The sequence below is a fragment of the Choloepus didactylus genome, chromosome 17 (genome assembly GCF_015220235.1).
Source record: "Choloepus didactylus isolate mChoDid1 chromosome 17, mChoDid1.pri, whole genome shotgun sequence".
Taxonomy (NCBI): domain Eukaryota; kingdom Metazoa; phylum Chordata; class Mammalia; order Pilosa; family Megalonychidae; genus Choloepus; species Choloepus didactylus.
Genome location: NC_051323.1, coordinates 77,603,665 through 77,623,924, shown reverse-complemented (window position 1 = coordinate 77,623,924; position 20,260 = coordinate 77,603,665). Strand labels below are relative to the sequence as shown.

Below are 20,260 nucleotides of genomic sequence, written 5' to 3'. Positions count from 1 at the left end.
CAGACTTGCTCAAATTCACAAAGCCAAGGAGTAGGAAAGCTGGAACTAGAACCAATTCTCCTATCTCCCGATTCACTTTGGTTTTTTGATTTGCTGTTTTTCATTCAAGTTGACAATATACTTGTGAAAAAGATAAAACGCCTCTTTTTGCCTCAGAATACTGCCACTTCACAACTGGATAAGTGAAAACTGAGCTAATCTTTCTGTTTCAGAAATCACTCAAAAATATTTTCTTAGACCTACTACAAAACAAAAACAGATCACTACTACTCATTCTGAAGTTCCTAGTACTAAGCTGTTAATATATCTTACAAATAATTCTTTTAAAAAATGTTTGCTTTTCTAACTTCTAACTCAGTATTTTAAAATCTCAGATTCTTTTTAAAGACTCACATCAAAGTTTCTTACTCTAAAATTATTTGGATTCCTGAATTTGGTGACCTGCTCTTAATATTCTTCGTGTAGAATTCAGCTGCTCTGAGAACCAACAGGCAACAACGGATTTCCTTCTTCCATATAAAGAATGAATTTTAGGCCACATTAGCAAAATTTTGTCATTGGTTTGATCACAGATATTCAGCATGGGAACATTCTCAAGATATTCATTAACCCATTGCAAGAATATTCTCATTTTAATAACAAGATAATGTAAAAAAAAAAAAAAAAAGAAAGAAAAATCTGTCAAGTGCAAGCTTATGTAAATAGTTTTTCATTTTAAGACTGCATTTTGCTTTCTAAAAATTACGACACATTTAACTGAATAGCCTTCTGGGGATCTACTTTTATTATTACAGTACCAACATCTGTTGAAATAGCATTTTTATCCCTTTCAAGATTGCCAGATATTTAAATATTTCAAATTTCAGTGATGTTTGTGATTTCTGCCCCTGGGTAAAATAAAAGTGTTTGGAATGCTTTACTAAAAGTAGATCACATTATTCCATAGGTGGAAAACTTCAGGAATCGAGTATAATGTATGCTTTTGAGTACTTCTATTTACAAAGGTGTAATGCAAGGTTCTAGGGTTTGAAATTAATATTCTAAATTAGAATCAGGTGCAACTGATTTTGTTTCCGTAATTTTAATCCTTGAAAGCCCTTTTTGAAAAATGATTAAACTATACATGAATGTAAATTTAAAGTGGAATCCAAACTTAAGTGTGCTATTTGCGCTGTTTAAGATAAGTAAACACTCCCAAGCCATTACACGGAACCAAGAATGTACCTCTTAAGGCATGGCAAAAAAATGAAAACTCAGAATCGCAGTTAAATGTTCAAATGATATACAGTATTTTGAAAATCGGGGGTTAAATAATCACAGTGTTTTTACTTTAGGAGAAAATTTTGCTACACAAAGTTCTGCAAAGCATTAAGTATTCTGTGTTTAAAACTTGAAACTTGCCATTGAAATTCCAAGGGATCCGACCGTAGTCACGGCCCTTTGGGGTGGGTGGCTCGGAAATTTCCTAAAAACCGAATGTGTTTCTTTCTATGTCCTAGGGCAGTGGTCCGATCTCAAGTCCCCGGTGACTAAGGTTTAGGGCCGGGCGACCCTTCACGAAGTCCGGGGGGACCCGTGGCCCAGGGCGCCCCCAAGAGAGCGGGGCCGGGGCGGGGGGCTTCCGGGAGGGGAGCGGGGGTGCGGGGGCCTCAGAGGCGGGCGGGGGTCTCGCAGTGGGCAGGGGGCTCCAGAGAGGGGGCGGGGGGCTCCTGGGAGGGGAGCGGGGGTGCGGGGGCCTCAGAGGCGGGCGGGGGTCTCGCAGTGGGCAGGGGGCTTCAGAAAGAGGAGCGGGGGCCTCAAAGGAGCAGGGGCCTCACAGGGGGCCGGGGGTCTCGCAGTGGGCAGGGGGCTCCAGAGAGGGGGCGGGGGGCTCCCGGGAGGGGAGCGGGGGTGCGGGGGCCTCAGAGGCGGGCGGGGGTCTCGCAGTGGGCAGGGGGCTCCAGAGAGGGGGCGGGGGGCTCCCGGGAGGGGAGCGGGGGTGCGGGGGCCTCAGAGGCGGGCGGGGGTCTCGCAGTGTGCAGGGGGCTCCAGAGAGGGGGCGGGGGGCTCCTGGGAGGGGAGCGGGGGTGCGGGGGCCTCAGAGGCGGGCGGGGGTCTCGCAGTGGGCCGGGGGCTCCAGAGAGAGGGGCGGGGGTCTCGCAGTGTGCAGGGGGCTCCAGAGAGGGGGCAGGGGGCTCCCGGGAGGGGAGCGGGGGTGCGGGGGCCTCAGAGGCGGGCGGGGGTCTCGCAGTGGGCCGGGGGCTCCCGGGGGGTCCCCGGGGGGCGGGGCCGGCGGCTCGCGGAGGGGGCGGGGGCTCGCGCGCGGCGACCCCGACCCCGGGCCGCGCCGGGGACATGTCCGAGTCATGCAGGAGGCGCCCGGCCCGCCCCCGCCGCCCAGACCCTCCTCTCTTCCGACAGAAAGACAGACAAGAAGGGTTCCCGACCTGTCGTGCCCTGCGTGTTCAGAGTCTGTCATGTTTGGTCAAGAACGGGGCGGGGCCGGCGGGCAGGACGCGAGGAGGCCGCTGCGCCGCCTGCGGGCACCTGCTCCCGGCCGCCGCCGCGAGGCGACGAGGTGGTAAAGACTCACGGTTACTAGTGAGCGACAAGACACAGACTTTCCAGTCTATTAACAACCACGCAGGGAGACGGGGCTCTCACTGCACACACTGGGCCGCGGCCCGCGCCACCGGCGCGCCGCTCGAGTCTCGGTCCGCCGCGGGAGGCTGAGGCTTGGGAGCGGGCGGGCGGCGCGGCGACGCGGGGACCGGGGCCGGGGCCGGCGCCTTCTCCGCGCCAACATGGCGGCGCCGCGCTCCGGGCGCGACAAGATGGCGGGCGCCGCGCTCGGGGCGCGGCAAGATGGCGGGCGCCGCGCGCGCGGCCATTGGAGGCGGCCGCCGTCAGTCGCCGGGGGCGGGCCCGGGCCCGCGAGGCCGCAGGCCCTGGGGTCGAAGACGACCGCGAGCCCGCGGCGCCCGAGAACCGCGGCCCGGTTGCCGAGAGGGGCCCGTGGAGCCTTTAAAAATCAGAAAGCCGTTTGCCTCTTCCGTAGCGGGGCATGTCCTCGAGGTTGATAATGCTTCGCGCTCGGGTCCTTTCTGAAGGAAAATGGTAGCTTGGCCTGCAACGCTTTCTGATATTTAATGCTAAATTTGCATACCCGAGTTAGTGGATAATAAATTTAAAACAGCTGTTAAATATGTAAACAATGAAAAGGATTTTGTAAGAATATTAATGCCATATGTAAAATGTGTAAGTTTTACACTTAGTAATGCGAACTTTAGAAATAATTTTTAATGGCAAGTTAATCTTTTTTTTTTTGCCTATTTAATGTTACTCCGTTCTGACGGAAAGCTCCTTGCGTTTCATTTAAATGATTCGTGTAACGGTTAATCCTCCCGAATATCTCACTCCTTTATCTTGGCTCTGTGTGATGAATGCGTTTCGCTAACGCGTAAACATCGTGCGCTGAGAAGCAGTGGCCGTGAGCCGAGGGAAGCGACGCCCGACAGCAGCATCCCGGGAAGTTGGGGTGTACTGCGCGGGGGCCAGCCAGGGGGTCTCCGGGGCGAGGGGGCGCTGGGGGTTCCCCGGGTGGGCCAGGTGGGCTGAGGGGCGTGGCCGGGGGGGGGCCGCGGTGACAGGCCCGGGCTTCCGACTGCGCCTGCGCCACGGGCTTCACCTGGCCAGAACCGGCTCAGCAGGTGCGGCCGACCGGAAACGGTGACTTTTCTTGCAGCGGAGCAAGTGTCTTCTGAATAAACATGAGGAGGTGGGAGCTCAAACAAAAGAACCGGAAACGTTTTCGAACCCGTAAGAGAGGAAAGGGGGTTGGTAAGTGGTAAGTGGCAAGTGGCCCTTTCAGTATGTACCTCGAAAAGGAGAAAAGAAATGGTCACTTTTTTTTTTTTTTTTCCAAGCTGAACATGACCATTGGCAGGACCTGTATGCTGACAGATAATTCTGCGGGCAGTTGCCGCAATTCACCGTAATGTGTTTCTAGGAAACTTTCAAAAACATATCTATTTTGTCTGATGGAACAATATTAGAATTTGGAGTTACATTAGAGTCTCTGGACTTTGTCTTATTGTAAATATGACCAGTGATATGTCAGAAAAGCCAACACAACTATAAATCACTGTCTATTCCAAGTCCAATGACATGTGTTGACCCAGAAATAACACACTGAGTTGCAAGGCAACAAAGGCTTATTTGGGATCTTGGAAGTGTAATTTGGGGAGCCCAGATTCAGGTAGCAGCCCAAATTGTCTCCATTTTGGTGCTTCCAGGCAAGGGTTTCTAAACGAAAAGAATAAGGTTACGTAAACGTTTGTGTACGTTTGTTGCTGGCTGTTCGGGGCACTCCGTTATGTCCTTCGGTTCCGTAGTTGACTGAGCTCTCTGCTTTGTTTCTGGTGTCCCGATGTCCTTAGGGTTTTGAGGGACAGTTGCCTGTGGCTGTGTATATTTGGGCAGTTGGAGATCTCTGACTGCGATATGCATGAGAGTCCCCTCCAGAGTGACTGCCTGACTCCATTTTAGGAACTCTATTTTGCTTTGTTTCTTTTTACCCACCATGTGCTTTGCCATGTGACACGCTAAGGACCAGGATCTCTGGAGGAAGCCCCAGAAGGCGAGTCTTCGAGAAACAAGCATCACCTTGATGACACCTTGATTTGGACTTTCTCAAAACCATGAGCTAATAAATTCCCACTATTTAAACCAACCCATTGCCTGGTATTTGCTTGGGTAGCCCAGGAAAACTAAAACAGATTCTTGTCCCAAGACAGTGGGGTGCTGCTATTGCAAGTACCTAAAAATATGGAAACGGCTTTGGAATTGGGTAATGAGTACAGCCTGGAAGAATTGTGAGGCACTTGATCGAAAAGCTCTAGGTTGTTTTGAGAAATTGTTGGTAGAAATATGGACGTTAATGGTATTTCCAATGAGGCCTTAAAAGGAAAATGATTAATATGTTCTTGGAAACCAGAAAAAGGGTGTTCCTTATTTTAAAGTGACAGAAAACTTTGTGAAATTGAGTTCTGATGCCAGATAGAAGACAGAACTTGAAAGTTCTGATAATCTAATAAACCCCCTTTATAAAAGCCAATCCATTTCTGGTATTTTGCATAATGGTAGCATTAGCAAACCAGAACACTAAGCTAAGTGTGGAGGATGCAGCCTGGTTTCCCTTGCAACTTGTAGTGAAATGCAAGAAGAAAGGGATAATCTGAAAACTGAACCCTTGAGCACAAATAAACCAGAAATTGAGGGTTTAGAAAATCCTCAGCCTATCCAGATAGTGTGCTCTGGGACCAGGACCAGAAACAGCTCTGTCAGGGACCTCCCTGAGCTTCTGGAAAGCAGAGAGCCCCCAGGGAACAGGGCTCCACGTGAGGGTTAACTGAACGTGGGACCAGTCGGCCATTTCAGGGGAAGTATGGATTGGAAATGCAGTTATGCAAGAAGGATCTGTGGAAAGACTTTCCATCTGATGGTTTGGATCCCTGTGTACTGCACGCAAAGCCGACAAGTTTTTTCTGAAATTTGTCTGAACAGAACCACTGCCAACCTGGGCAGAAAGGAACAGAGATGGGACGAAGTTGAGGAAGAATCACTTCAAGGGCAGAACCATGGAAACCAAGCGCTGGACTGAAGATACCTCCTCGAGCCAAGGAGTGGGTCCACCCCTGTGCATGGAAAGGGCTTTCCACACCATTGTTCAGGGAAAGCGCTGCCACCCCGATGCTCAGAGAGGCTGAGGCCTTCACCGCAGTGAGCATGGCCACTGGGCAAGCGCTTGGAAGGGGTAGGATGGCCACTCCATCAGGTCCAGAGGACAAAACATTGATCCATAGATGACTCTCAGACCTTGAAATCTAATGGAGTTTGTCCTGTTGGGTTTTGGAATTGTTTGAGACCTGTAACCCCACTTTTCCTTCCAGTTTCTCCTATTGGAGTGGGAGTGTTTATCCTATACTTGCCCCTCCGTAATATACCAGAAGCAGATAACTTGTTTTCTAGAATTCACAGTTCCACAGATGGAGGGGAACTGTACCCCAGGACAGACCACACCCATAACAAATTTTGATGAAATTTTGAACTTAACATTGTTTCTGAAATGACTTAAGGCTTTGAGGATGTTATGATGATTTGAAGCTCTATGCACCCGAGAAAAGATCATGTTCTTTTAATCCTTTCCTGCAGGCTAGACTTACTGTGGATAGGACCTTTAGACTAGGTTGTTTCAGTTAAGGCATGCTCCAGGTGGGTCTTAATCCTCTTACTGGGGCTCTTTATAAGAGGATAAAAAAGAGAAAAAGGCCCCAGAGAAGTTGAAAGCCAGAGAAGCTGAGAGAGGGAGCCGCTGAAACCTGGAAGAGAAGGACCCGCAGGTGTCACCTGACAGAAGCCCAAGCTCGCCAGTAGCCAGTCTTCAGGAAGAAGGTATCATCTTGTTGATACCTTAATTTGGACATTTTTCCTGGCCTCAGAGTTATAAACTTGTAAGTTAATAAATCCCCATCATAAAAGCTATTACTGGTGTATTGCATTTTGTCAGCTTTACCTATCCAAAATTGATGTTGTGATGGAATGAATGCATTTTGCATGTAGAAAGAACATGTCTTTTGAAGGTCCAGAGGGAGGAGTGTGGTAATTTGAAGTTGTATGTACCCCAGGAAACTATATTCTTAAATCTAATCCATTCCTATGTGTATGAACTCATTGTAAAAGTAACCTTTTGATGAGGTTACTTCAGTTAAGGTGTGGCCCACCTCATTTAGGATAGTTCTTAATCCTCTTACTGGAGTCCTTTATAAGTGGAGAGAGAGAGAGCCATAGGAGCAAGAAGCTAAAATTCAACAGAACCCAGAAGAGAATAGGGAGGCTGGAAGAGGCCACCATGAGACGAAGAGCCGAGGACCCAGGATCGCTGCCAGCAAGTCCCAGAATGCCAGGCTTCAGGAAGAAAGCATCGCCTCGATGAGTGACGCCTTGGGCTTTCTCTTATCCTCAAAACCACGAGCTTAAACTCCCACTGTTTAAACCAAAACATTGCATGGTATTTTCTTGAGCAATCCAGGAGACTAAAACAATGGCAAAACCCAACATGTCTCCCCTTGTCTTTGCCTCGTGTAGAAGAAATACATGCATCACACAGAGATTAAACTAGATCAGGAGTTTTTAACCTAAGAGATTTTACCTAACAATGAAATAGCAACTCTCCCCCCTCTACCAATGTACACAGAAATTGTAACTGATATAAAAATGCTAAAATTTTTTTGTCAAATAAGGATCTTTTTAAAACCTTATCATCTAGTATCATAGTTATTTCCTAAAGGAGGGGACATTTTAACACCAAGAAAATAGAAAGGGTATACCTATAGAAAGCCAATTCCTTTAAATCGAATATGTTTAGATTTAAGAAAAATTCATTTCATTGTCCTGTTTTTCTCATTTTGTTCCAGACCAGTGAGAATAAGCCCTGTCATCCTGGGGTTCCCAGTGTGGCACAGGAGCAGCGAGCCACAGGACAACAAACGGGCCAGCCAGGCATGGACAAAGAGGACCTCAGTGATCAGGCTAGATGGAGGATTAGAAGCTTGTAAACTTCCTGAATATTGTGGGGCTACAGGCGGAGGAGGGAGCCCCACTTGCAATTGAATTTTCTGCCTGCCTACTGGACAGGGGCCTAGAGTTGGTTGTAATCTGGGAAAAAAATCATGCACAGTATCATTTGAGGTTACAAATTAATACCTGGCTTTATCTGCATTCATTGGAAAGTTTCAGCAAACAATACAAGCATCAGGTCCTTTGCTGTTACAAAAGTAGTTTTCAAATGTTGGCTCCAAACAAAATTAAGGCACTTATGCAATTGGCGGGCTCCATCTGCAGGAAAGACTGGGGCGGCCCCGTGTGTGGTTCTCACACCTCATGACCTTGGAACAGAAAAGGTCAGGACCGAGTCCCCTGTAGGGACCTGTCCCAAAGGGAGAATGCACAGATAATTATGTTATATCAGAATTCTAAGAAAATGGTTTCCTCCAAATGCTTTCTTTATGATTCCTCCCCAAGGCAGTGAACTCAAGGCAGATCTCAGCAGTTGTGAAAGCCTTTTCTGATACCAGTAAAACACGGTAGCCTTCACTTTAAGTTATCACGTGTAAACAGCTGCAGCCCTGGGAGGGATGAGTGCTGAACTTTACATACTTTTTTGCCTCTCCCTCCTTAATATCAGTAGCATTGATCTGTTCATTTGTTTACTCAGCAGACATTTGTCGATCATGCACTACTGTCAGTTACTGTACTAGTCTCTGAGTATAGGGTTGTGCATATAGTACTTGGGAGTTTAGAGGCTAATAATTTGTATTAGATTTTGTGCAGCTTGCATTTATCACAATGATGATTCGGATCAAGGATGTTTACTTAGTTAAAACGGAACTTGACTTCATGCAATAGAAACCCAACTATATGACTTAACTAAGTAAAGGTTTTAATTTTCTCTAATAACTGGAAATCTAGAGGTGGGAGTCCAAGCCTGCTGCAGCTGCTCTCAGACTCACTTCCTGCTCTGCCATCCTTTTCCTTAACGGTTGTTAAAGCGCCGCTTCACCAGGCCTCCTTTCCAAGCTCCAGGAAAGAGCAAGGGGGACGTGTAAAGCTAAAGACAAGTGCCACCTGGGTCAATTCCTGTCTTATCTGGAAAAGAAAATGTCTTTGTCTTACACTTCCATTTATATCTTATTTGGAAATGTAGGGATTTCCATCTTTGCATCCATTGCTCCTCTTTGTGTCTGTACATATGTTTGTACTCATGGGTTCTTATTTTATTCTATGGATTATGATTAATCACTGTCTCTGTATTGACATTCGGATTGCCCAAATTTGGCCAGTTGGGAGCCTCTTTGTGCTGGTTCCTGACACGCCCCTGTCTTTCTTTGAGCACCTCCTGATTTCCCAGGGCAGTAAGATGTTCCCGGCTCATCTTGTCCCTGCTCTGGCATCAGTCGTATCTGCGGAGATGCTGCTCGGAGACCAGGACCTGGTGCTGGGGGCGCCCTTTGCCTTGGGCATCACTGCTCCCAGGTCCTGTCTCCGGAGAGAGCCGAGAAATACACCTGTGCAGGTACGTATGCATACCTGTGCATGAATGTGCAGACACATTCAGCTCTCTCTCTGTATCTGCCACCTTTCTGTCTATTAAAGATCTTGAATTTATACCAATACCTCTAATTCTAGCCCAAACCATGAGGTTCGTGCTCTCCTTCTCAGTATCCGTGCTCATAACCCATCCTGCCGCTGGGGGGAGCTCGGCGCCCCTGAGCTTCGTGATGCTTATTTGCTCAGCCTGCCTTTACTCACTTCAGAATTGCTAATTCATGACACCTGGAAAAAGCCCAGTCACTGGATTTTAATACTTGTTTAGTTTTTAAGGCTTTGGTGTGAGTGTTTAGAGTTGAAATACGTGTCCTTATTTGTCTTAGTTGTTGCCCACCCAGCCCCCTTCAGGGTAGTTATTTGAAATGCATCTGTTTGCTTCTGTTTATATTATATTTTGTTTCCCCCATCCTTATTGATTTTATTTTGAGTATATGCAGCATAACATGACTCTAAAAGTCAAAACTACGAAATGTGGACCCAGAGAAATGTCCTCCATTCCTTCCCCCCATGCCCGCCAGCCCTGTGGACAGTCTCGGTAGTTTCTGATTTATCCCATGTTCCTTTTTTTGCCGAAAGAACAGAATCGTGTATATTTTCTTTTTATACATATATGTACTTTTTTCTTTTTTCCCTTCTTTCTTGTATAAAAAGTGAGATCCCATAGATACTTTGTTTTCATTTAGCTTTTTTCACCCACAAGTGCTTTTAAAATTTTAAAAAGCCACTTTGTTTTAAATAAAATTTAAAATATGCTTACAGTAAACAGACTGAATATATAAAAATGCATGGAAATGATGAATCCAGCCTAGCGGTTACCTCTGGAGGGAGGGAGGGTGAGAGCTGGGAGGCAATAGGGGAAGGACAAAGAGATTTAATTCTGTTGCCATCTTTATATTTTAATTTGGATGGCAGGCACACAGGTATTTTTTCCATCGTTTCCTGTTCCACGGTATTTATTTATTTAGTTCGTTATTTTTAATAACGTAGTAATCACAAACACAATCACCCAAAAGAAAAGGTAGGCCCTTGAAAATAAGCTTTGTCTAATGCCCCCAATTCTATCCAAAGGCTGCCCCCGTAATTGACGTAACCATAATTCTGAATGCTGCGTTCATGTCCTTGCTTTTTCCATATAATCTAATTTCATTTCTTTGTATTTCTAAAAGGTATAATGGGGGTGTGATGGTTGGGTTCATGTGTCAACTTGGCCAGGTGATGGTACCCGGTTGTCTGGTCACACAAGCACTGGCCTATCTGTTGCTGTGAGGACATTTCATGGACTTAAGTCATCAGTATGTTGATGCATCTGTGGCTGATGACATCCACAGTCGGCCAAGGGCAGTGTCTTCTGCAGTGAGAGCCCTTTAGTCTAATCAATGGAAGGCTTCTGAGGGGAAGGTGATAGCTTCAGTGGGCAGAAGAGAGAACTTTCATCTCTACTTCGGCCAGGCAGCCTCTCCTGGGGAATTCATCGAAGACCTTCATCGGAGTTGCCAGCCCACGGCCTGCCCTAAGGAATTTGGGCTCATGCACCCCCACAGTTGCATGAGACACTTTTATAAAATCTCATATTTTACAGGTATTTCCTGTTGGTTCTGTTTCCCTAGAGAAACTTGACTAATACATCTTGATACCAGGAGTGCTTCTTGAGAAACAGAATCTTAAAAATGGCTTTTGCAATTGGTTTTCTTCCCTGATTAGATTCAAAGGCAATAATAACTATTTCCAATAATCAAGATGGCACTGACAGTCCATGGCTGAGTTGGCAATAGAGAGATACAAAATATCACTATTTGATTCTGCTTATATACTTATAAGAAACAAGGCTCTGGGTGACAGTGTTTTTGACACCTTAATAGAGTTTTGGGGAGTTAAAAGGTATAACGATGTTGGCTCGCTGTTTTTAGATACAGTGGATACAGCTATACCCCTCTTTTCTTCCAGGTCTGTAACTAGATTAAAGTCCCAACAGGCCCTGAAAGGTGAGGTACAAAGTGTGACCCATGAGGAAGTACACTGTACTCCAAAAGAGCTCTATGACTTTTCCAATTTATATAGACAAATCAGGGGAATATATGTGGGAATGGATATTAAGGGTGTGGGATAATGGTGGAAGGAATATAAAGTTGGATCAGGCTGAATTGATTGGTACGGGCCCACTAAGCAGAGATTCTGCATTCAGTGTTATAGCTTGAGGGGTTAGAAATGGCGCTAAGAGTTTTGGTGGCTGGCTGAAACATGGATCAAAAGGTGGCCGACGTTACCTGAGATCAAAATGCCAGAACTGCCCTGATGTAATGTAGAGGAGGGATTCAAAGGCTTAGAGAGATTGAATGTTTGAGTGGATTTATCATGGAAGACCTGCTCACACACCCCAGGACTATCCAGAGGACACACCTTTCATCAGGACCGTGATGAATAAATTTGTGAGACTAGCTCCATCATCCCTGAAGAGCTCTGTAGTTGCCTTTCTCTGAAGGTCAGGTATTACTGTGGGAACTGCTGTCACTGAGCTGGAATCCTTAACACAATGGGGATAATCGGATCCCAAGTGGGCAAAAGCCACGTGGCAGCACTTAATCATCAAAGACAAGGTGGGTGTGGCTACCATAATGGAAAACAGGCTCAAAGCAGCAGTCAAAATACTCTGATTTGCAGAGACTTATAGTGTTGGCTAGTAGATCATGGAGTACTTAGAAGTTAAATCTATGGGCAGTCAATTTCTTCTTTGATCTGTATAAGCAGAAGAATTCTAGGTAAACAAAAGTCTAATGTGAATCACAGAAACAGACAGTCATGGTCCCTTAATCAATTCCCAGACTTGAGACAGTTTACAGACCCAGAGCTCCTTGAATAAGGAGAAGGACCGTTACACAACCAAAAATTTATACTGTTACTCTTCCTCCCAGCCTTCCCCAGGGGGACCTACGGCCTTCTACCAGGGTAACTGTGCATTGGGGAAAAGGAAATAATCAGATATTTCAGGAATTATTAGACACTGGCTCAGAAGTGACATTAATTCCAGGAGACCCAAAATGTCACTCTGGTCCACAATCAGAGTAGGGGCTTATGGAGGTCAGGTGATGGATGGAATTTTAACTCAGGTCTGTCTCACAGTGGGTCCAACGGGTCCCCGGACCCATTCTGCAGTTACTTCCCTAGTTCCAGAATGCATAATTGGAGTAGACGTACTCAGCAACTGGCAGAATCCCCACAATGGTTACCTGACTTGTGGAGTGAGGGCTGTTATGGTGGGAAAGGCCAAGTGGAAGCCACTGGAACTGCCTCTCCCTAGCAAAATAGTAAACCAGAAGCAACACCGGATTCCTGGAGGGATTGCAGAAATTAGTGCCACTCTTTAGGATTTGAAGGATGCAGGGGGGTGATTCCCACCACATCCTCATTCAGCTCTCTTATTTGGCCTGTGCAGAAAACAGATGAGTCTTGAAGGATGACAGTGGATTATCATAAGCTTAACCAGGTGGTGACTCCAATTGCAGCTGTTATTCCAGATGTGGTATCATTGCTTGAGCAAATCAACACATCCCATGGTGACTGGTGTGCAGCTCTCGATTTGGCAAACACTGTTTCTCAATAGCTGTTAGTAAGGACCACCAGAAACAGTTTGCATTCAGCTGGAGGCCAGCAGTAACCCTTCACTGTCCTACCTCAGGGGTATATGAACTCTCCAGCCCTATGTCATAAACTTGTCCCCAGGGACCTTGATTGTTTTTCCCTCCCACAAGACATCACACTGGTCTATTATATTGATGATATCATGTTGATTGGACCAAGTGAGAGGATGGGAGATAAATCCAACAAAAATACAGGGGCCTTCCACCTCAGTAAAATTTCTAGGTATCCCATAGTGTGGGGCATGTTGAGATATCCCTTCTAAGGTGAAGGATAAGCTGTTGCATCTGGCCTCTCCTACAGCCAAAAAAGAGGCATAATGCCTAGTTGGCCTCTTTGGATTTTGGAGACAACATATTCCTCATTTGCGTGTGCTACTCCAGCCCATTTATCAAATGACCAGAAAAGCTTTTAGTTTTGAGTGGGGACCGGAACAAGATGAGGCTCTGTGACAAGTCCAGGCTGCTGTGCAAGCTGCTCTGCCATTTGGACCATATGATCCAGCTGACCCAATGGTGCTGGAAGTGTCAGTGGCAAATAGAGATGCTGTTTGGAGCCTTTGGCAGGCTCCTATAGGAGGATCACAATGCAGGCCCCTAGAATTTTGGAGCAAAGCCTTGACATCCTCTGCAGGTAGCTACTCTTCTTTTGAGAAACAGTTTTTGACCTGCTATTGGGCCTTAGTAGAGACAGAATGCTCAACCATAGGCCACCAAGTCACCATGAGATCTGAGTTGCCTATCATGAGCTGGGTGTTGTCTGACCCACCAAGTCATAAAGTTGGGTGTGCATGGCAGCACTCCATCATAAAATGGAAATGGTATATATGAGATAGAGCTCGAGCAGGTCCTGAAGGGACAAGTAAGTTACATGAGGAAGTGGCCCAAATGCCCATGGCCCCCACTCCTTCCACCTTACCTTCTCCTTCCCAGCCCACAGCTGTGGCATCTTGGGGAGTTCCTTACAATCAGTTGACTAAGGAAGAGAAAACTCAGGCCTGGTTTACAGATGGCTCTGCATGATATGCAGGCACCACCCTAAAGTGGACAGCTGCAGCACTGCAGCCCCTGTATGGGATGTTCCTAAAGGACAGTGGTGAGGGGAAATCCTCCCAGTGGGCAGAACTTTGAGCAGTGCACCTGGTTGTTCACTTTGCTTGGAAGGAGAACTGGCCAGAGGTGCGTTTGTATACTGATTCCTGGGCTGTTGCTAATGGTTTGGCTGGATGGTCAGGGACTTGGTAGGAACATGATTGGAAAATTGGTGATGAAGAAGTCTTGGCTGAAGAGGTATGTGGATAGACCTGAGTGGAGAAAAAACATGAAGACATTTGTGTCCCATGTGAATGCTCACCAGAGGGTGACCTGAGCAGAAAATTTTAATAATCAAATGGATAAGATGACCTGTTTGGTGGATACCAATCAACCTCTTTCCCCAGCCACTCTTGTCATTGCCCAGTGGGCTCATGAACAAAGTGGTCATGGTGGTAGGGATGGAGGTTACGCATGGGCTCAGCAACATGGATTCTACTCACCAAGGCCCACCTGGCCACAGCCACTGCTGAGTGTCCAGTCTGCCAGCAGCAGAGATCCACACTCAGTCCCCGATATGGCACCATTCCCTGAGGTGACCAGCCTGCTACCTGGTGGCAGGTTGATTGCATTGGACCACTTCCATCATGGAAGGGGCAGCGATTTGTTCTTACTGGAATAGGCACGTAGTCTGGATATGGGTTTGCCTTCCCTGCACGAAGTGCTTCTGCCAAAACTACCATCTGTGGACTTACAGAATGCCTTATGCACCATCATGGTATTCCACACAGCATTGCTTCTGACCAAGGAACCCACTTCACAGCAAATGAAGTGAGGGAATGGGTACATGCTAATGGAATTCTCTGGTCTTACCATGTTCCCCATCATCCAGAGGCAGCTGGGTTGATTGAACGGTGAAATGGCCTGTTGAAGACTCATTTACGGCACCAACTAGGTGGCAATACCTTGCAGGGGTTGGGCAGTGTTCTCCAGGAGGCTGTATATGCTCTGAAACAGCGTCTGGTTTATGGTGCTGTTTCTCCCATAGCCAGGATTCATGGTTCCAAGAATCAAGGGGTGGAGATGTGAGTGGCACCACTCACTATCACTCCTGGTGATCCATTAGGCAAATTTTTGCTTCTGGTCCTGCAACTTTAAGCTCTGCTGGTCTACAGGTCATAATTCTAAAAGGAGGAGTGCTCCCACAAGGAGACGCAACAGTGATTCCATTAAATTGGAAGTTAAGACTGCCACCTGCCCACTTTGAGCTTCTCATGCTGTGACAGTTTAAATGTGTTATGTCCCCCAAAATGCCATTATCTTTGATGTAATCTTGTGTGGCAGATGTACCAGTGTTGATTAGATTGTAATACTTTTGAGTGTTTTTTTTTCTATTTTTTTTATTAAATTCAGTTTTATTGAAATACATTCACACACCATACAATCATCCATGATACACAATCCACTGTCTACAGTATGATAACATAGTTATGCGTTCATCACCACAATCTATCTCTGAACATTTTACTTACATCAGAAAGAACCAGAACAAGAATAAAAAATAAAAGTGAAAAAAGAACACCCAAATCATCCCCCCATCCCACCCCATTTGTCCTTCAGTTTTTATCCCCATTCCTCCACTCATCCATACACTAGATAAAGGGGGTGTGATCCACAAGGTCTTCACAATCACACTGTCACCCCTTGTAATGTACATTATTATATAATTGTCTTCAGGAGTCCAGACTGCTGGGTTGGAGTTTGGTAGTTTCAGGTGTTTACTTCTAGCTATTCCAATACATTAAAGCCTAAGAGGTGTTATCTATATAGTGCATAAGAATGTCCACCAGAGTGACCTCTCGACTCCATTTGGAATCTCTCAGCCACTGAAACTATTTCGTCTCATTTTGCATCCCCCTTTTGGTCAAGAAGATACTCTCAGTCCCACGATGCCGGGTCCACATTCATCCCCGGGAGTCATACTCTGCGTTGCCCAGGAGATTTACACCCCTGGGAGTCAGATCCCATGTAGGGGGGAGGGCAGCGAGTTCACCTGTCGAGATGGCTCAGTTAGAGAGAGAGAGGGCCACATCTGAGCAACAAAGAGGTACTCAGGGGGAGACTCTTAGGCACCATTACATACAAGTTTAGATTCTCCTTTGTGGTAATGAGCTTCATAAGGGCAAGTCCCATGCTCGAGGGCTCAGCACAGCAAACCACCAGTCCCAATGTTTGTGACAACATCAACACCAGTCCAGGTGAGGATGTCCAACACATCCGCACCTTCCCCCAGATCCTCGGGGCTGGGGAGGGGGAGGCTGTAAATATATTTTTTATTATCTGCCCAAATTACTCTAGGATGTGTCACTATTTCACTCCAGCCTATACTAACCTACCGTATCTCACTTCCTATTCAAAGTTCCATGCAATTGTGGTGTTTGAACAAATCGACTGTAGAGTTGTACCATTTAGAAAATTTAGATCCTGTACCAAATAGATATCTATTCCCTTGGTCTCATATGAAAGTTGAAGTTTTAAAACACAATCAGTTTCAACCTTTACCCTTTGGCCTGGCTTGCCCTGGTCTTAACCAGACCTGCTTCATTCATATCACTAATTGAAGTCTGGGCTCTTTTTCAGCTTTTTTTTTTTTTTTTTTTTTGACAGTGGCTGTATGCACTAATACTGACATTCATATCTGCCGAGCTCTAGCTCTGAGTTTCAGGTGTCTCAGAGATATGCATTGTTCCAGAGACCAATCAGGTTATACGCTAGGGGATCAGCATCTCAAAGTTTAGAGATAGGCCTTACAATTCAGGGATAGAGTTAACTGCTGTAAGAGCTTACAATCTAGGGACTATTACAATTATTGTGTCCACGTTAGGCTATGTTCTAAGATTCAATTCTGAGTTTACACATTGTAGTTAGTCCATATTGGTGAGGCATCATCCCTCTCACCATGTTTTCTCCAACACTTTTACTCCTATATATATATTTTCCTACAATTTGATAGAGTTATATTCACATACCATACATTTATCCACAGTGTACAATCAGTTGTTCATGGTATCATCATAAAGTTGTACATTTATCACCACAATCAGCACTTGAACATACTGATTACTACAAGAAAAAGTGTTTTTTTTTTTTTTAGCAATAAGAAAAAATGATAAAAAGAAAAATAACGTCATACAATACAATATACTACTAAGGACAGCAAATAACACCACTACCAAGAATCCCATATTACTCCCCTATATCCCCCTCTCATATACATTTAGCATTGGCATATTGCCTTTGTTACATTTAATGGAGGTATATTACAATGTTACTGTTGACCATAGACTCCAATTTGCTTTGATTATGTTTTTTCCTGAATACCATCCCTTTTTCAAATTTCTACATGGTTGACATTAATTTGCTTTCCCACATGCAAAAACATTTTTATATTTGTATATTTAGTAAAAAACACTTTTGAGTGTTTTTGTGGAGATGCGCCCCATCCAGTTGTGGGTGATGACTCTGAATGGATAATATCCATGGAGATGTTACCCCACCCATTGAGGGTGGGTCTAAATTAAATCACTGGAGCTATATAAATGAGCTGACAAACAGAAGGAATTCAGTGCAGCTGAGAGTGACATTTTGAAGAGGAGCCACAGCCAAGAGGAACACACTGAAGACACACAGAAGCTGAGAGTAGCTGCAGCTGAGGGACAGTTTGAATATGGCTGTTGAAAGCTGACTCTTGCTTTGGAGAAGCTAAGAGAGGACAAATACCCCAAGAGCAACTAAAAGTGACATTTTTGAGGAGCTGAAGCCTAGAGAGGAACATCCTTGGAGAAAGCCATTTTGAAACCAGAACTTTGGAGCAGACGCCAGCCACATGCCTTCCCAGCTAACAGAGGTTTTCTGGACACCATTGGCCATCCTCCAGTGAAAGTACCCGATTGCTGATGTGTTACCTTGGACACTTTATGGCCTTAAGACTGTAACTGTGTAACCAAATAAACCCCCTTTATAAAAGCCAATCCATTTTTGGTGTTTTGCATTCCGGCAGCATTAGCAAACTAGAACACATGCCTCTGAATCAACAGGTGAGGAAGGGGATTACTGTACTGGCTGGGGTGATTAATCCTGACTATCAAGGGGAAATAGCACAGCAACTATAAAATGGAGGCAAAGAAGAGTTTTCCTGGAATACAGGAGATCCCCTCAGGTGTCTGTGCCAGTTTGGATATGTTATGTCCCCCAGAAAAAGCCATGTTCTTTAATGCATACTGGTGTGTGTTGCTGTAGAACACTTGTTTTAACTAGTGTGTGATATTCCACCATACGAATTTCCTATGGTTATTTCATCCTCTCTCTCACTGGTGAACATGTGGGTTGTTTCCAGGTGTTTGTTACTGAGAACAGTAATCTTTGAACATTATGAAAATCCTACTATACGTGTGCAAGAGTTTCTCATGGGAACAAGATCAGTAGTAAAATTGTTGGATATGTGAGTTTTTAACTTTAGAAGATAATGTAAACTGCTTTCTGAATTAGTTGCACCCATTTACATGCTCATCAGCAATACAAATCCTCTCCAATACTAGGTATAGTCAGACTTCTTAATAATTGCCAGATATTTGCCAATCATTTACTGTGATACTATTTTGTCATTACCTGACATTAATGATGTTGAACATCATTAATGTTTATTGTCTGTGTGTATTTTGTTTTCTGTGAAATGCCTATTAATTGCCCATTTCTTTTCTGCTGAATTGTCTGAAGTTTTCTTATGTTTTACAGGAGTTCATTATATATTCTTCATACCAATCTACTTTCAGTTATAGTTATCTCAGTATCTTCTCCCAGTCTCTATCATTCTTTTCACATTCCATTTTGATGAACAAAACTTTATTTTAATATATACAACATTTAGAAAAACCAATGCTTTTAGTGTCTTGTTTAAGAAATCTTTCCCTACCTCAAGGTAGCTACCTATATTTTCTACTAAGAATTTTTAAATTGTTTTTTTTTACATTTAAATCCTAATTGCACTGAAATTGGATTTTTAATATGGTTTGAGGTATGGTTCCAAGAGCTTTTTTTCCCCATATGGAAATATTTTTTTATTTTTGTTTTTCCACTCCCATCTTTTCCCCACTAATCTGACATGCCCTGCTTATATATGCCAAGCTCCATGGATGTGTGGCCCTTTCTCTGGGTTTGGTTCTGTTCCATTGATTAGTTTACTTGTCCCTGCCCCAGCACCACTGTGTTAATTGCTATAGCTCTTCTGAAATTTCTGATACCTGTTAGGGAAAGTCTCCCTTTCCTGTTCTTTTTCTTCAATAGTATCCTGGCTACTTTTAGCTGTCTACTCTTAAATTTTAATATGCAGCTAAGAATAGCTAATTTAGAATGATCGAGTTCCATTAAAAAAAAAAAAAGCCTTGTTGCAATATTAATCCAGCAGTCAGTTGACACTATGGATCAGTTTGGAGAGAACTGACACCTCCATTGTTGAATCTTTCATTCTGTCAAAGACCAGACTTGCATTTTAGGGGTAAGTCCCACCTGATTATTGTATATTATCCTTTTTATATTATTGGATGTGATGTGCTAATTTTTTTTTGAGAATGTTTACATCTATGTCCTGAAGTTCTTTAGTTTTCTTTCTTTGTACTGTCTTTGACTAGTTTTGGTATTGGGTCAAGGCTGTCCTCATAAAATAATTTGGGAAGTGTCTCTTACTCTATTTTCTGTAAGAGATAATGTAGAATTGATGTTATTTCTTCCTTAAATTTTTGGTAGAATTCACCAGAAAAATGACATGGGCCTTGAGATTTCTTTTTTGGAAGGTTTTAAGCTATGAATTTAATTTCTTTAATAGTTAGTGTTCTAGTAAGATTATCTATTTCAACTCTGGTGAGTTTTCAGAGTGTTTCTTGAGGACTTTGTCTACTTCATCTAAATTGTTGAATTTATATGCATAGAGATTTTCATAATTTTGCCTTATTGTCCTTGGAATTGCCTGTGGTAAAATCCCTTCATTTTGATTTTTAATTTGCATTCTCTCTCCTTATTCATTTTCATTTATGCTACAGATTGATCAACTTCATTATGTTCTCAAGGATGGCTGTTCATTTGACTGATTACCGTTACTGTTTTTGTGGTTTTCTCATTCATTGATCTCTGCTCCTATGTTTAATATTTCCTTCTTTCTGCTTGTTTTCTCTAATTTTTTAAGGAGGAAACTTGGATTATTGCTTTGAGATCTTTATTTTTTTCTAACATAAGCATTTAGGACTCTAAAATTCCCACCACTTTTTTAGCAGTGTCACACAAATTTTATGTTGCATATTCATTTTCATTCAGTTAAAAATGTTTTCTAACTCCCTTTGATGATTCTTCTGTGACCCATAGATTATTTATAGGTGTCTTGTTTAATTTCCAAGTAT

General features: G+C 44.3%; 1 protein-coding gene and 1 long non-coding RNA gene across 3 annotated transcripts in view; one reads left to right on the top strand and one right to left on the bottom strand.

Moving 5' to 3' along the window:
• Positions 1–2,780, bottom strand: part of ZC3H6 (zinc finger CCCH-type containing 6) — a 94,845-nt gene extending 92,065 nt beyond the window's left edge. For both annotated transcript variants that reach the window (XM_037807646.1, XM_037807647.1), the window contains exon 1: positions 2,427–2,780. In XM_037807646.1, coding sequence (XP_037663574.1) covers positions 2,427–2,458 — 32 coding nt within the window. In that variant the 5' untranslated portion in view covers positions 2,459–2,780. The remainder of the gene's footprint in view (positions 1–2,426) is intronic.
• Positions 2,781–3,615: 835 nt separating this feature from the next.
• On the top strand, positions 3,616–4,711 carry LOC119512913. Its single transcript, XR_005212477.1, has 2 exons — positions 3,616–3,819; positions 4,589–4,711. It is a non-coding gene; the product is annotated as an uncharacterized LOC119512913 (long non-coding RNA).
• Positions 4,712–20,260: the final 15,549 nt, after the last annotated feature.